The 15,521-nt window shown below is 37.0% G+C and overlaps 1 protein-coding gene across 1 annotated transcript in view; it reads left to right on the forward strand.

Annotated features, from left to right (window-relative positions):
* The window catches only part of AQR (aquarius intron-binding spliceosomal factor), a 123,279-nt gene that overhangs the window by 53,943 nt on the left and 53,815 nt on the right, over nucleotides 1–15,521 (forward strand). Inside the window, exons 16-20 of the mRNA XM_011932722.1 lie at nucleotides 591–711; nucleotides 3,790–3,931; nucleotides 8,644–8,822; nucleotides 12,290–12,457; nucleotides 15,108–15,277. Of these exons, the coding sequence (XP_011788112.1) occupies nucleotides 591–711; nucleotides 3,790–3,931; nucleotides 8,644–8,822; nucleotides 12,290–12,457; nucleotides 15,108–15,277 (780 nt within the window). The remainder of the gene's footprint in view (nucleotides 1–590; nucleotides 712–3,789; nucleotides 3,932–8,643; nucleotides 8,823–12,289; nucleotides 12,458–15,107; nucleotides 15,278–15,521) is intronic.

Consider the following 15,521-nt stretch of genomic DNA (forward strand, 5'->3'; position numbering starts at 1 on the left):
CCTGTAGTCCCAGCTACTTGGGAGGCTGAGGCAGGAGAATGGCGTAAACCCAGGAGGTGGAGCTTGCAGTGAGCTGAGATCCGGCTACTGCACTCCAGCCTGGGCAACAGAGCAAGACTCCGTCTCAAAAAATAAAAAGAATGAAAACGATAGTCCAAGACCTAGAGCTCCTATTTTTTCTTACGTTGATTAATGCTAAGTGTCATGGTTTTTAAATTCTTGGCATGTACCAGGGACTTTGACACTATTTCATAGTATTTCACTTAATTTTCATTGGAAACTTGAGATGTGTGGCACTTTATCTGTTTTACTGAAAAGGAAACTAAGGTTAGGAAGGTTAAAGTAATGTGCCCAGCTTTTACAGTATTCATAAGTAGAGGAGCTGGGATTTTAACTCAGGTCTATCTGATTCCAAAGACCATCACCATTGGTTGGTTTCTCATCTTTGATCTATGGAGAAAATAGGAAAAAAAAAAATCTCTTATTGAACTGCTACAATAACTGATAGGCATGAAACTTCTTCCATAAATTATTTTTAGTGAAAAAAGATGCTTCTAACCTTCTGCATGAACTTGTTTCCTTTCTTTTAGGTATCTCGTCATGAACGTCGAATTTCTCAGATTCAGCAATTGAACCAGATGCCTTTGTATCCAACTGAGAAAATTATATGGGATGAAAATATTGTCCCAACTGAGTACTATTCTGGAGAAGGTATGGTAAAGAAATATGGATTCAGCTGTACAATGAAATAATTTCAGATTTATCATTTATAATTGGAATTATAGACAGTGTACTTCAGTCCACTCTGTACTTTGGGATAATTTCCTGGTGCCCACAAGTTAACTTTAGAAGCTAGGAAAGATTTAGTATTTTGAATGCTTTGGCACTAAGGGTTTTTATTGAATTTAACTATATACATATCACCCTGTAAAAAATATGACTATAAAGCCCTAAGACTGTTTTGGTTTTTTTGCTTGTTTGTATGAGACAGGGTCTTGCTCTGTCACCCAGGCTGGAGTGCAGTGGTGCAATCTCAGCTCACTGCAGCCTCTGCTCCTGGGCTCAAGTGATCCTCCCACTTTAGCCTCCCGAGTACTTCAGACCACAGGCGTGCACCACCACACCCAGCTATTATTATTATTATTACTATTATTATTTGTATTTTTAGTAGAGACAAGGTCTGACCATGTTGCTCAGGCTGGTCTCGAACTCCTGAGCTCAAGCGATCTGCCCACCTCAGCCTCCCAAAGTGCTGGGATTACAGGTGTGAACTGCTGCACCTGACCATAAGACTGTTTTCAAGGAGACCTGATAATGCTTGAAGTATAGCTTTCATTGTGTCACTGTGATAGGCTGTGTTTAATAGAGCTTTTTTCAAAGACTTTTTTTAGTGGCTCTTTTGAATTCTATGTAAAGCCAGGTAATGATCACCAAAAAAAAGGCATTATCGTTTATTGATAGTAAGCTCTTAGTGTTGATCCAAAATGATATTGCCTAGTTTGTTCATTTATTTCCCCAGATTTGGATCTAAACACTTTTCACTCATCCTCTGAGGATGAGAATTTGCTACAACTGAGTATATGCAAAAGTGCATTCAGATATATTTTGAAGGTATATTTAAAAAGAAATTTCAGGACATTTTTTGGACAATGGCATCATTAGTAGAAGAAATGTAACTGTTTTAAAGATATCACAAGTATAAGTATTGGTATATTTACTTAAAATGGTTGCTCTAAGACATATCCTAGAGCCATAACTCCGATAGACCCAGTGCACTAATATTGTGCTAGATTTCAGAACATAGGCAGTCTTCATGTCTTTTTATGTTCTTACAGTGGTTAATATGTTGCTTTCTCATGTCTAGGGATGCACAGCTGGATGATAAAAGTATAAAGAAATTCAAGATAGTGATTGCTATAAAAGTCAGGAAATAGTTACTTTCAGGTAAAGGGAAGAAGCTGTAATCAGGAAAGGGCACTTGGGAGGATTCTGGGATAGCTGATAAGGTGGTTACAAGGTTTCATTTAAAAAATGTCTTACTTTACTGGTACCTTCTATACATCCCTTTCTTTCTTTTTGTTTCTGCTGAAAAACCTGAGTTGTTTGATCATAGAGTTCCCACAGTCTATAGATTTTTCTGATTGAATACTCATGGCATATTGCAGCATGTTCCTCTGTTCTTTATTTTCCTTGCAAATTAGTACCACCTTGTGCAGAGGCTTGATCAGACTAAGGTTCTCCTTGGCAGGATTCTTGGTGGTGGTGTGTTCTTTCATCAGGAGGCACATACTGTCTGCTTGTCTCTCTTTTTGTACTACTAGTAGCTATTGATACTTAACACCTAGATTTGTTAATTTAGTGAGTATTGCAAAGTGCTGACATTTTAATTGTCATTTTTTTAAAGTAAAAATGTGCTATCGAAAGAAATTGAGTTAGATTACAAGTCAGAGTTTACTAATATAAATAATGTTAAATTTTTGTTCACCAATGTTGTCTTTACATTTATTTTTTATTTTCTGGTAGTATGGACAACAATGATGAGACTATGACTTATCAGTAAAATGTATTTTGGGATTTTTTAAAACCTTTTTGATATTGCTACTAAGTGGTTACTTATTGTCAAAGAGAAATAGTTAAATGAGAATAATGAAAGGATTATTGTTTATTTATATAGTCAGAGAAAGGGGAGTCTGGAATAACATACAAACAATGTCTTGTCCTTAAAGTTTAGCCAGAAGGCAAGTTCAGAGCACAATAATAGTCATCGGAGATTGATTAATGCAATGTAACATAATAATTCAGTGTTCATGCTAAATTTTGTTGTGCGCTAAATTTATGGTAACATTATTCACTTCAATATTTGCCAAATATAAATTAGGTGATAAGGGAAGAAGTTTTAAACTACTTGAAACTATTAGTACAAGTATCCTTAAATACTTTGAAGTACTGTTTACATACACATCACTGGTATGTAGATTACATGTATTAATAAAACTCATCCTTTACCCCAATTCTTTTTTTTTTTTTTTTGAAATGGAGTTTTGCTCTTGTTGCCCAGGGTGGAGCGCAATGGCGCGATCTTGGCTCACTGCAACCTCTGCCTCTTGGGTTCAAGCGATTCTCCTGCCTCAGCCTCCTGAGTAACTGGGATTACAGGTGCCCACCACGACACCCAGCTAATTTTTTGTATTTTTGGTAGAAACGGGGTTTCACTGTGTTGGCCAGGCTGTCTCAAACTCCTGACCTCAGGTGATCCACCTGCCTTGGCTTCCCAAAGTGCCGGGATTACAAGCATGAGCTGCCGTGCTCGGCCTCACCCCTAATTCTTAATAGCCAACATTTACTAATCTGGTTTTAACATCTGTGTGAAAACAAAAATAAGTTGTTATCAGATATGCTGCATTTCAGGCATTCATTAGGTTCTTACAGTTTTGTGGTGCCAGTGTTTTAATACAAAGAGCATTAAAAGAATAATTCAGGCCGGGCACAGTGGCCTCACTTTGGGAGGCTGAGGTGGGCAGATCACGAGGTCAGGAGTTCGAGACCACCCTGACCAACATAGAGAAACTCTGTCTCTACTAAAAATACAAAAAATTAGCCGGGCATGTTGGTGGATGCCTGCAATCCCAGCTATTCAGGAGGCAAGAGAGTGGCTTGAATCTGGGAGGCAGAGATTGCAGTGAGACAAGATTGTGCCATTGCACTCCAGCCTGGGCGACAGAGCGAAACTCTGTCTCAAAAAAAAAAAAAAAAAAAGTAATTCAAATACGGATTTTTTTTCCTTTTCAGGTTGTCTTGCTCTTCCCAAATTGAATTTGCAATTTTTGACTCTTCATGACTACCTGCTAAGGAACTTTAACCTCTTCCGCTTAGAATCAACTTACGAAATTCGGCAGGACATTGAAGATAGTGTCAGCAGAATGAAGCCATGGTTAGTAAATTTGTTCCACCTGTAATGCAGATATGCAGACGGTGACTAATAAACTTCTGTCAGAAACCTTATAAGTATATTTAGAAATAATATACCTGGCACAAAGGTGCCCTCTAAAATAAGAGATATTTACTCTTTGAGACATTTTAAAATGTGAATTAACATACATCAAAAGTGCTAAAATATAAACCACATTTCTGGGTACTTGAAAATGGGGATGGGAGACTGGGGATAAGCGGGAAGATGTCATCATGCTGAGGAAGGGAAGGGGGAAATGTGGAGGGAGTAGGTCAGACTTTACTTAAAGGCTGATTGGAAGGCTAGGGGTTGGCCAGCAGGCCTGTACTAGGAGAGCAGGACAGTTTAAGTCCCGGAGGAAGCTTATGATAAAGGGGTGCTCCATTAATCCAACTACTCTTGTCACTGTTGCTACAGTATTCTCAGTCAGCCTCTCTAGGGGAATGGAGAGAGGATTAGGGCTGCTGCCGCACATTGCATGGGGTGGTACGTTAGAAAATCTTCTCTGTCTCTCCACCCATAGATTCTGTGGAAGAAAGTAAATCACCAGGATTTACTTTTAGGGCCAGTTGAGTTGGTCTTGTTATTTGAGGAATTCTTCCACATAGACTCCACTCCCCACCTGCTAGCTCATGTCTGGAATTCCTTTAGCTAAGAAAAGTCTTTCATTCTGGTTGTTGTAGCAGCTTTGCATTACAAGAATTTGTAAGGTTAATTTGGTTTTATAGATACGGCTGACTTTAGGCAAATGTTCTTTATTCACTATTTCATTCCAAGTATGAAATTGATGGATACAAGTTATACATCACAAGTGATTATAAATGAGTAAAATACCATGAGGTGAATTTTTGTTACATTATATAATAGGACACCATGTATACATACATGATTATACTGCATTGTATGTGAAAAGCTGAACAGCTTTGGAATGTGAACTGACTCAGGTATCTTCCAGGCTTCTGCTTACTAATTATAGAGAGCTACTGCAGACACTATGATTATGATCTATTTTTTCACTTCCATGTTTCATTTCATACAGAGTTCTATTTTTTAATTAATTATTATGTGAAAAGTTATTCTGGGTAAGACTATAAAATACAACACAACGCATTTCTGACTTAATAATCAGTTGAGTCAGTAGGCAGGCGAGCACTGCGAAATTTGTATACCCACTGGCTAATCATTCCTACCCACAGCTTTGCTGAAATTGTTGCCCATTGTTTGTACCCTGAGGGAGTGCTTGATCAGGAAACTTCTTTACAATTTATGGTTACCTTGAGATTATGTGCTCAGATTCTGGGCCTAATTTTGACCATTTGGCGAACTAGGGATTTATTAACTGGCAATTCAACAAATAGAATTCATTTTTATTTTACTTAAATGCCAAGTGCAACAAAAATATTTGAGTTCTTTTGGTCTATTAATAAAAAAATATTAAATTATACTATTTTCTGGAGGGGAAGAAAGTGTGACTTTTTGGAGCTAATTCATTCACATTTGTAATAACAGATTTTTTTAAATTTGCATTTGTAATGCCCATCATTGAAAATTATTAAAAATGTTGAAACCTAAAACGGGGGCCAGGCTTCTTTCTGTTTCATGTATTTTGAGGATGAAAACTAACAGGCATTTTTACTCATTATGTGGTTCCCATGATTATGTTTTCAGGGTGCTGAAGCCCACTAACCAGCAGTAAGAGAGAATGTGCATAAGGGCCAGAAATCTATACTTTTTAATGCTTCAAGTACATAATATAAGAAGAGAAAGGGGTAAGGGGAGTAGATTAGTGGTTGCTTGGGTTTGGTAACAGGGATTGACTGCAACTGGACAAGAGGGATCTTTTTAAAGATGTTGGAAATGTTCCACAACTGGATTTTGTGATGATGAATGCACAACTCTGCAAATTTACTGAGAACTATGGACTTGTGTATTTATAGTGGATAAATGTTATGGTATGTAAACTATACTGCATTAAAGCTGTAAGAAATGGAGGAGGTGATAGGAAGTTGTTTCACAATGGTTTAGCCACTAAGTAATTCCTTTTAGACATTGTCCCAATACTAACTAAGCCATTGATTGCAGAACTTTATTTTTAATTAGTTTCTCTTTTTGATGTTCTGAAGTTCTACAATTTTTTTGTTGTGACATAAAGTCTTTACATAGGAGGCAGTTTATCTTTGTAGGTATGTCGTATTCTGCAGTACTTCCTAACTTTGGAGTGCTGCTTCAGTGTTTATGTTACAGATTTCCCAAATACAACTTTTTAATACAAAAACTAAAGCACTAGTTAGACTGACATAAGAAGAAAGAATGGTAATTGGGATGTTAGTGGTTCTGGTTATTACAACTAGCTTGATTTTTTTTTTTTTTCCTGCAATCCATAGCAACATCTTTTAAATGATTTAAATATGCTGTAAAGGAGGTTTTTGCATAGATATTATTTGTTTGCATGTTTTTAATTTTTTAAAAAATTATAGCTTGTCCTAAAATGTATTTGAAACAGCTTATAAAAATACTTAAAATACAGAAAATAAAATATTAACAATTGAAACAGTCTTTATGAAGAGGATAAAAGGATAACAATATAAAATAAAAACAAGTAAAGAGGTCCTTCAGAAATGAAAGAGAAATTAAGACAGAAAAACAGAACAGAACAAAAACTGAGACAGTTTATCACCACTAGACTGCCTTATAATAAATGCCAAGGGAAGTTGTCCAAGCTGAAATACAAAGCTGCCAATTAGTAACATTAAGAGACCCTGAATAGCTAAAGCAATCTTGATCAAGAAGAACAAAGCTGGAGACATCATACTTCCTGATTTCAAATTATATTACAAAGCTACAGTGGTCAAAACAGTATGGTACTGGCATAAAAACACATAGACCAACAAAAGAGAAGGCCCAGAAGTAAACCCACACTTGTACAATCATTTAATCTTCGATGCATGTGCCAAGAGTATACAATGGGGAAAGGAAAATGGTCTTGGGAAAACTGGATATCTACTTGTAAAAAAATGAAATAGGATCCCTATCTTACGTGATACACAAAAGTTAACTGAAGATAGAGTGAAGATTTTGACATAAGACCTGAACCCATGAAACTCCAAGAAGAAAACGGGAAAAACTCCATAACATTGGTCTTAGCAATGATTTTTGGGTGATACCAAGAACACAGGGAACAAAAGCAAAAATAAGTAAGTGGGGACCACATCAAACTGAAAAGTTTCTGCACAGCAAAGGAAACAGTCAACAAAATGAAAAGGCAGCCTTACAGAATGGAAGAAAATATTTGCAAACCATATATCTGATTAGAAGTTAATATCCAAAATATGTAAGGAACTCATATTACTCAATAGCAAAAGACCAAATAACCCAATAAAAAATGGGCAAAGGACTTGAAAACATTTTTTGTAAGAAGACATACAAAGAACAGATAGATGAAAAGGTGTTCAACATCACTAATCATCAAGGGAATGCGTATCAAAACCACAATGAGATATTCATACCTCACAACTGTTAGAATGACTGTTATCAAAAGTCAAAGATAACAAGTGTTTGCAAGGATGTAGAGAAAAGGGAACTCTTATACACTGTTGGTGGGAATGTCAATTAGTACAGCCATTATGGAAAACAATATGGAGGTTCCTCAAAAAATTAAAAATCAGAGCTATCATGTGATCCAGCAAACCCACTTCTGAATGTTTGTCCAAAGGAAATAAAATCACGATCCTGAAGAGATGTCTGCACTTTTGTGTTGCAGCATTATTCACAATAACCAAGATGTGGAAACAACTTAAGGGCTGAATGGATAAAGAAAATGTGAAAATGTGGTGTGTGTGTGTACATATATAAAAACACACAATGGGATATGATTAACCTTTTAAAAAGAAGGAAATCCTTTTTTTGACAACGTGGATAAACCCGGAGTACGTTATGCCAAATGTATTAAGCCAGATACAGATAGACAAAAACTGATGATCTCACTTTACATATGGAATCTAAAAAAGGCAAATTCATGGAAGCAGTAGAAGGGCAGTTATCAGGTTGTGGGTGGGGGGAATGGGGACATACTGGTCAAAGGGTCTAAACTTTCAGTTACAAGCTACATAAGTTTGGAGATCTAATGTAAAGCCTAGTGGCTATTATGTTTTATGTACTTGAAACTTGCCAGGATAGATCTTAAGTATTCTTACCACACACACACAAAAATGATAACTGTGTTGGTAATGATACCACAGTGTATACATAGTTTAAAACGTCACATTGTATTCCTTAACTACATACAATTTTTATTTGTCAAGTATACCTCAATAAAGCTGAAATAAAACCAAGTGTGCTGCATTATTTATTTCTTTGATAAAATGGCTCAGCCCCAGAATGCTCTTACATACATAGGGTTAGCTTTTTTCTTAGTTGGGGAGGAGACATTCCTCTACTTCTGTTTCTTTTCTGGACCACATTTGCCTGTTTCATACTATCATGTACCTGTTTCATGCTATCATATATACTTTGTATACTTTGAGAGTTAAAGGGTTTTTTTTGTTTGTTTTTGTTTTTAAGTTAAGAAATAGGGGTTACTAATATTAGGACTTAAATACTAGCCGAACAGTATTCCTACTTACTAGTTTTACTTGTCTAAAAGTTGGGAATAAATTATTTTTTGTTTGAGTAACCATCCATTTCTTTGGTTCTAGGCAATCTGAATATGGCGGTGTAGTGTTTGGTGGTTGGGCGCGAATGGCCCAGCCCATTGTGGCTTTCACTGTTGTTGAAGTGGCCAAACCCAACATAGGTGAAAACTGGCCAACCCGAGTTCGTGCAGATGTTACCATAAATCTGAATGTCAGAGATCACATCAAAGATGAATGGGAAGGTAATTTTGTATTTCAAAAAGTGACATTACCTTTTGCCTTGTTATGAACTTTCACTTAGAGCATTAACAAAGTACTTTTACTAAATGTTATCCTTTTAAGCTTTTATGAAACTTTATCCTTGAAATTTGATTTAAAGAATAGCAACTTTCTAATTATTAGTTTTAAAAATACCAGGGATCATACAAGAATATTTAGGTATGTTAATATTTTAATAAAAAGTATAAAATTGCATACATATCAAAGTTTTGAAAACTGAACTTTGCAAAGACTAGAGGAGCATTTTAAGTCTTAAATTTAGCAAGATAATATTTATGGATTTGTGGGATCAATATAAAAGAATAAAAATGTTAGTGTTCACCAAAGAGTGGGGAGAAAGCCCACATATAACATGCAGACATGCAGAGTAGTAAGGAAAACTGGTGTTTTTCAAAAAATAAAAGCCAAGGTGAAAAGAATAGAAATGCATGCACTTTGTGGAAAATAAAAATACAAAATCAAAATTAGGCAAGCTCAAAAAGAATATGTGGGGGTGGGTGGGGCTATAGTGAAACAACTCAGAAATAAATAATAGTTTATTTGCACCTAAGACAGAAAGGCTAAAGAATCAGTGAAATCAAATGTACTCAAGGATATATAATGATTGCAAAGAAATTAAAGGAGTTATTCCTCCTATTTTTTGCTAGGCAAAATTTTAAGGATGAGAGTTCCATGTCAAAATTAATTTGTTTTGGAGGCAGATATGTTCAAAATTACTAAGTCCAATAGAGTTAAAACAATAAGACCTCTGCCAAAAGTGACATATGAACTGATTTCTATTAGGCAGTTTTATATTTTTCTCCCAGCTGTCCTGTGAGAGGTCTTACTTGATGCCCTGTTTTGAGAAATAGTAGTCAGTAGGTTTTACCTCCTTTTACTTTCTTGGCATGCCAGAAGGAAAGGGATAGCCCCTTAATGGATCTGTTTTCAGAAATTATTACTACCAGTGTAGCTGTTTATAATCATGGGAACTATATCGTTATTGAAGAATTCTGAAGGAATCCAGCAACAAAGCTAGCCAAATGTTTAACCAGTGCCTACGGTAGTGGGTATAGTTTGTGACAGATTGTTTTTATGACTCTTGTGTTCTTCAAAAGAGTTTCATTCTGTGTATTACTTATCCAGAATAATGTGCGCCTTTACTGTTGCTAAACCCCAAGAAAGCCATTAAGTTGCTGGAGAAGGCCTCATATTTATTTTTCCTTGAAGCTTAAGGAGATATTAAACACTGGTTTACACAGTGGGAAATAAACTGAGATAACTTACTAGGTACCCCCAGAAGTAGTAAATGGTTGGAATTTTGTTTATTTTAAAGGACTCTTTATAGGAATTTATAGATGAGAGGTCCGAATTTTGGTGTTAAGGAAAACAAAAGGATGTTTAAAAACAGGCCACCTTCCCCATTACTGACTGCTTTCAGAAGGACATGAGACAGTCTTTTTTTCTTTTAAACATCAGCCTCTGGTAGAATGAGAAGTGGAATGGGTACATTTTGATGGGCAAGATAGGGCACAATAGGGCATTGTGGGGTGAGTGATAATCTGGGGTGTGATGGAAAGAAAAGTGTTTTCTGGGAGGCCTGGGCCAAAAACCAGCCCCTATATTGATCACAGATAGGGTAGCCAAATAGAAAATGGAAGCAAAAAGGAGAGATTCTGTAAACAATAATGATTTTTTTCTTTTTTTTTTTAAATGACAGAGTCTCACTCTGTTGCCCAGGCTGGAGTACAGTGGCACAATCTCGGCTCACTGCAACCTCCACCTCCCGGGTTCAAGCAATTCTCTGCCTCAGCCTCCCGAGTAGATGGGATTACAGGCACCCACCACCACGCCCAGCTAATTTTTTGTATTTTTAATAGAGACAAGGTTTCACCATCTTGGCCAGGCTGGTGTTGAACTCCTGACCTGTGATCCACCTGCCTCAGCCTCCCGAAGTGCTGGGATTACAGGCATGAGCCACTGCGCCCGGCCGAATATTGTTTTATTAAAGATTATTAAACTAAATACCATAAAACATTCGTCTTCTCCCTTTGAAAAGGTGTGAACCTCAAGCCCTTATCTTCTTCAATATTCTCATTTAAAGTTAAGGAAACAGAATTCATGAAATGGAAATGCCAGATTTGCTCCAGAAAGCACAGCTAGGATAGGGTGGATACAAATGGTTGCAAGGACAGAGAGAGTTGAGCTCATTGAAATATAGGATTTTTAAAAAAGTGGATCTAAGATGTCCCAGAGGAAAGTGGTTTGCTATAGGAAGGAACAAGAGGTCATCCCTCAGTGATGCCAAAAAGTACCTCCTATCTTGGTAGAGGATAAATGACTTCTCAGGACCACTTCTTTGGCTTTAAGACTTACAAGCTTTAATGAGCTGTACAGATCAGATGTCACACAAGTAGTACAACTCAGATAGTAGAACCGTTCCCATTCATTCTCATTACTTCTCTTGCTGCTTTGCGTAGAATATATTGGGAAATAATTAAATCAGTATTATGAATAGAGTTATTATTTCTACCTTTACCCATACTCTAACCAGTCCCCCAATTAAAACAAACCAAAATATTTTCAATACTATTGGCCATATACCCACATTGTTAATTTGATATCATTGTGTTTGTTGTTAACAAGGTTATGAGCAAGCAGACTGTTTACATTTACATTTATGTCATATAATGGCTAACAAAAGCATTGGAAATGGAATGAAGATTAAGTGGTGTAGCATTACATGCTGTGAGGTCTAATTTTATATCCTTGTCTTCCAGTTTCTTTACTTTTAATGGAACTGGGAAGCCATTTGAGTTCGTTATTGGGTCTAATGACCAAGAAACTATGGACTTTGGCACAAGTCTCCTATTTCTTGACATTCACTTATAAAAATGTTCACTATTTGCCAACTGAAACTGTATATATTCAGCCATCTTTCTCAAAATCATATCTGTAAACAATATTTTTTTGCCTTGATGAATTATTCTTGAGTTGACCTGTTTTAGTGAAATACAATTAGGCTGTCTTTGGAATGACACTGACAGATAGTTTAAACTGATAATAAAAACCTGCTAAATATGCTATAGATGGATTATATGCCAGCCATATTTTTGGTTACTTATTAAGAATGTTAAAAATAAGAATGATGACGAACATCCAATTTTGGAGCTGTAGCATGACTTGGAGGGCTTATTCAGTATTATATTCATGGCATGAATGTTTCTAATTTTAATATAAAGAGGTTTTCATTTCAATTAATGCTATGAAATATTGAGTATTAAAGATTATAGAAAAGCCCATAATTGTGTTACAATGTGATAATAATCATTGGCCACTCATGATATCTCTCTACCAAAGATAAGAGGTAGAGAGGCAAATAAGAATTTGCCTACAAAAGACTGAAAACAATGAAATTCTAATAAATGAAAATGTCTTTATATCTTACCAGGTCTTCGTAAGCATGATGTATGCTTTTTAATTACTGTACGTCCCACAAAACCTTATGGCACTAAGTTTGATCGGAGGAGACCTTTTATTGAGCAGGTTGGCCTGGTTTACGTCAGAGGCTGTGAAATTCAGGGCATGCTGGATGACAAAGGACGTGTCATTGAAGATGGTATGGTGGCATATATTTTTGAAAGAGTATGTGTATAGAATGATAAATTTCTTTGCCTTTTTTCCTTTTTTGCTTCTTAGGTAATATTTTTTAGTTTTTTTACCTACTAAATTGACACAAAGGATTTTGTATCAAATATGTGTAGGGTACCTACCATGCAGTTTTAGATATAGGTAACATGGTTTCAAAACTTTTTTCCCCGAGACAGAATCTCACTGTGTCACACAGGCTGGAGAGCAGTGACGCAATCTCAGCTCATTGCAACCTCTGCCTCCTGGGTTCATGCGATTCTCCAGCCTCAGTCCCACTAGTAGCTGGGACCATAGGCACGTGTGATCATGCCCAGTAAATTTTAGTAGTTTTTGATAGAGATGGGATTTCACCCCATGTTGCCCAGGCTGGTCTCAAACTCCTGAGATGAAGCAGTCCACTTGCCTCAGCCTCCCAAAGTGCTGGGATTACAGACATGAGCCAGCGCCGCACCCAGCCAGTTAAAAAACTTCTATGTTAGATGTTGGAAAGGACAGTATCTTTTTTTTTCTTTTTTCCCCCGATGTCATCCAGGCTGGAGTGGAATGGCGTGATCTCAGCTCACTGCAGCCTCTGCCTCCCATGTTCAAGCAATTCTGCCTCAGCCACCCCAGTAGCTGGGATTACAGGTGCTTGCCACCGTGCCTGGCTAATTTTTGTATTTTTAGTGGAGACAGGGTTTCACCATGTTGGCCAGGCTGGTCTCGAACTCTGGGACAGGATCTTTTGAAATCGTCTTTATTCAAAGCTTTTTAAAATGTATAATACTTTTTTTTTTTTTTTTTTTTGAGGCGGAGTCTCGCTCTGTCGCCCGGACTGGAGTGCAGTGGCCGGATCTCAGCTCACTGCAAGCTCCGCCTCCTGGGTTTACGCCATTCTCCTGCCTCAGCCTCCCGAGTAGCTGGGACTACAGGCGCCCGCCACCTCGCCCGGCTAGTATTTTTGTGTTTTTAGTAGAGACGGGGTTTCACTGTGTTAGCCAGGATGGTCTCGATCTCCTGACCTCGTGATCCGCCTGTCTCGGCCTCCCAAAGTGCTGGGATTACAGGCTTGAGCCACCGCGCCCGGCCATAATACTTTACATTTTATTTTTTTTTTAAGAAACACTCTAAATACTTCTTACAGTTGTCTAAGCTTTTTTGTGTTGAATGGTGTATTTTTTCTTCTGAAATTTGACTGTTTTAATTCATTGTAGTGGTGGTTCTTAATTGGGAACAATACTGTCCTTCGTTTGGAAATGCATAGTGATATTTAGGTTTTCAGATTACTGGGATAGAGGTGAGGAATGGTAGGCTCTTGGCCTTAGGTAACTATGAGCCAGGGATGCTAAATATCAGAACAGAACTAAAAGAATTATCCTGCATAAGATGCCAACTTTACCCCATTTAAAAATACTGCTTTACAAAATTAGTCAGTTATTTGATTTCTTACGTGTATCACTTATTATCCCTTTGAAATTCTTTCTTCTGTTGTCCCGACTTCCTTTATAATACTCATTATTAAATTACAACTGCATACATGTCTAGTGCTTATTTTATAATTTGGTTGTTAAACTTTTTTTTTCTTGAGACGTAGTCTCGCTCTGTCACCAAGCTGGAGTGCAGTGGCGCAATCCCAGCTCACTGCAACCTCCGCCTCCCAGGTTCAAGTGATTCTCCTGCCTCAGCCTTCCTAATAGCTGGGACTACAGGCGCCTGCCACCATGCTGGCTAATTTTTGTATTTTTTAGTAGAGACGGGGTTTCACCATGTTGGCCAGGATGGTCTCGGTCTCTTGACCTCATGATCCACCAGCCTCTGCCTCCCAAAGTGCTGGGATTACAGGCATGAGCCACTATGCCCGGCCCGTTGTTAAACTTCTTTTGAAACTTCAGTCAGTTTCTGCCATCTGTGGTTTAGAGATTATATCGTTGTTAAACTGCTGATGATTAGATTATTTATCTCTAGAATAAAAGAAAATAGGAGAAGGGAATGGAAAATGGATGGAATAAGCATAAGGCCATATAATGGAACCAAAGTTGGAGGTCTAAGACCCACCCCACCCTGCCTGCCCAGAAGAGGAGATATGTCAGAGAGGAAAGAAAAGGCTCTGGGCTTTCAACCGTTAGTATCCTACATTTCTGTGTATGCGAAATTTCTTTTCGTGCTGGTTATACTAGGTATGGAATGTGGAAGGATGAGAAAAGTGATAAACCTCTGTCAAATTAAGGAATAGAAAACTATGCCTTAAATTCTAAAATACATATATTTAGTTAGAAAATATTTATTGAATACTTACTGTAGGTAAAGCAGTAGTGGGAGCTATGAGTGACAAAAGTAAAGTTCTTTGACTTCTAAGTGTGTGTACTTCTGAGTGTGTGTACATATTATTGTAAGTCATGGTGTTGCATTGTAAACGTTACATGACTGCTATGGAAGGAAATAGTAAGAATTTAGAGAAAGAAGAAAATACTTTCAGCTTAGAATTTGACGAGGGTGAGTGGGGGCATTCTAGTTTGGGAAGAATGATTGGAGTTAAGCCTGAACCATTTACTCACCATTTCTAGAAAAAAATACTGTTGACTTACTTTGATATTTGAAAAATATATATTTTATTTAACAAACTTTTTCAAATTGTCCAGGACCTGAACCCAGACCCAATCTCAGAGGAGAATCAAGGACATTTAGAGTGTTTTTGGATCCAAACCAGTATCAACAAGATATGACCAATACTATACAAAATGGAGCAGAGGATGTGTATGAAACTTTTAATATAATAATGAGGAGAAAACCAAAGGAAAATAACTTTAAGGTAATTTGGGGGCTATGTAACTAAAAGTACTATGTCATAATTTAAGTAACTTTTATGACATAAATACGAAGATATTTGGTTAGGGGAAGATTTGTTAAGAAAATAATAATTACTGCTTTTATTTTTACTATAAGCAATCCTCTTAAACTCTTTTTATTTTTATTATACTTTAAGTTCTAGGGTACATGTGCATAACGTGCAGGTTTGTTACATATGTATACTTGTGCCATGTTGGTGTGCTGCA

The sequence above is a fragment of the Colobus angolensis genome, unplaced genomic scaffold (genome assembly GCF_000951035.1).
Source record: "Colobus angolensis palliatus isolate OR3802 unplaced genomic scaffold, Cang.pa_1.0 Scaffold97, whole genome shotgun sequence".
In the NCBI taxonomy this organism is placed as follows: domain Eukaryota; kingdom Metazoa; phylum Chordata; class Mammalia; order Primates; family Cercopithecidae; genus Colobus; species Colobus angolensis.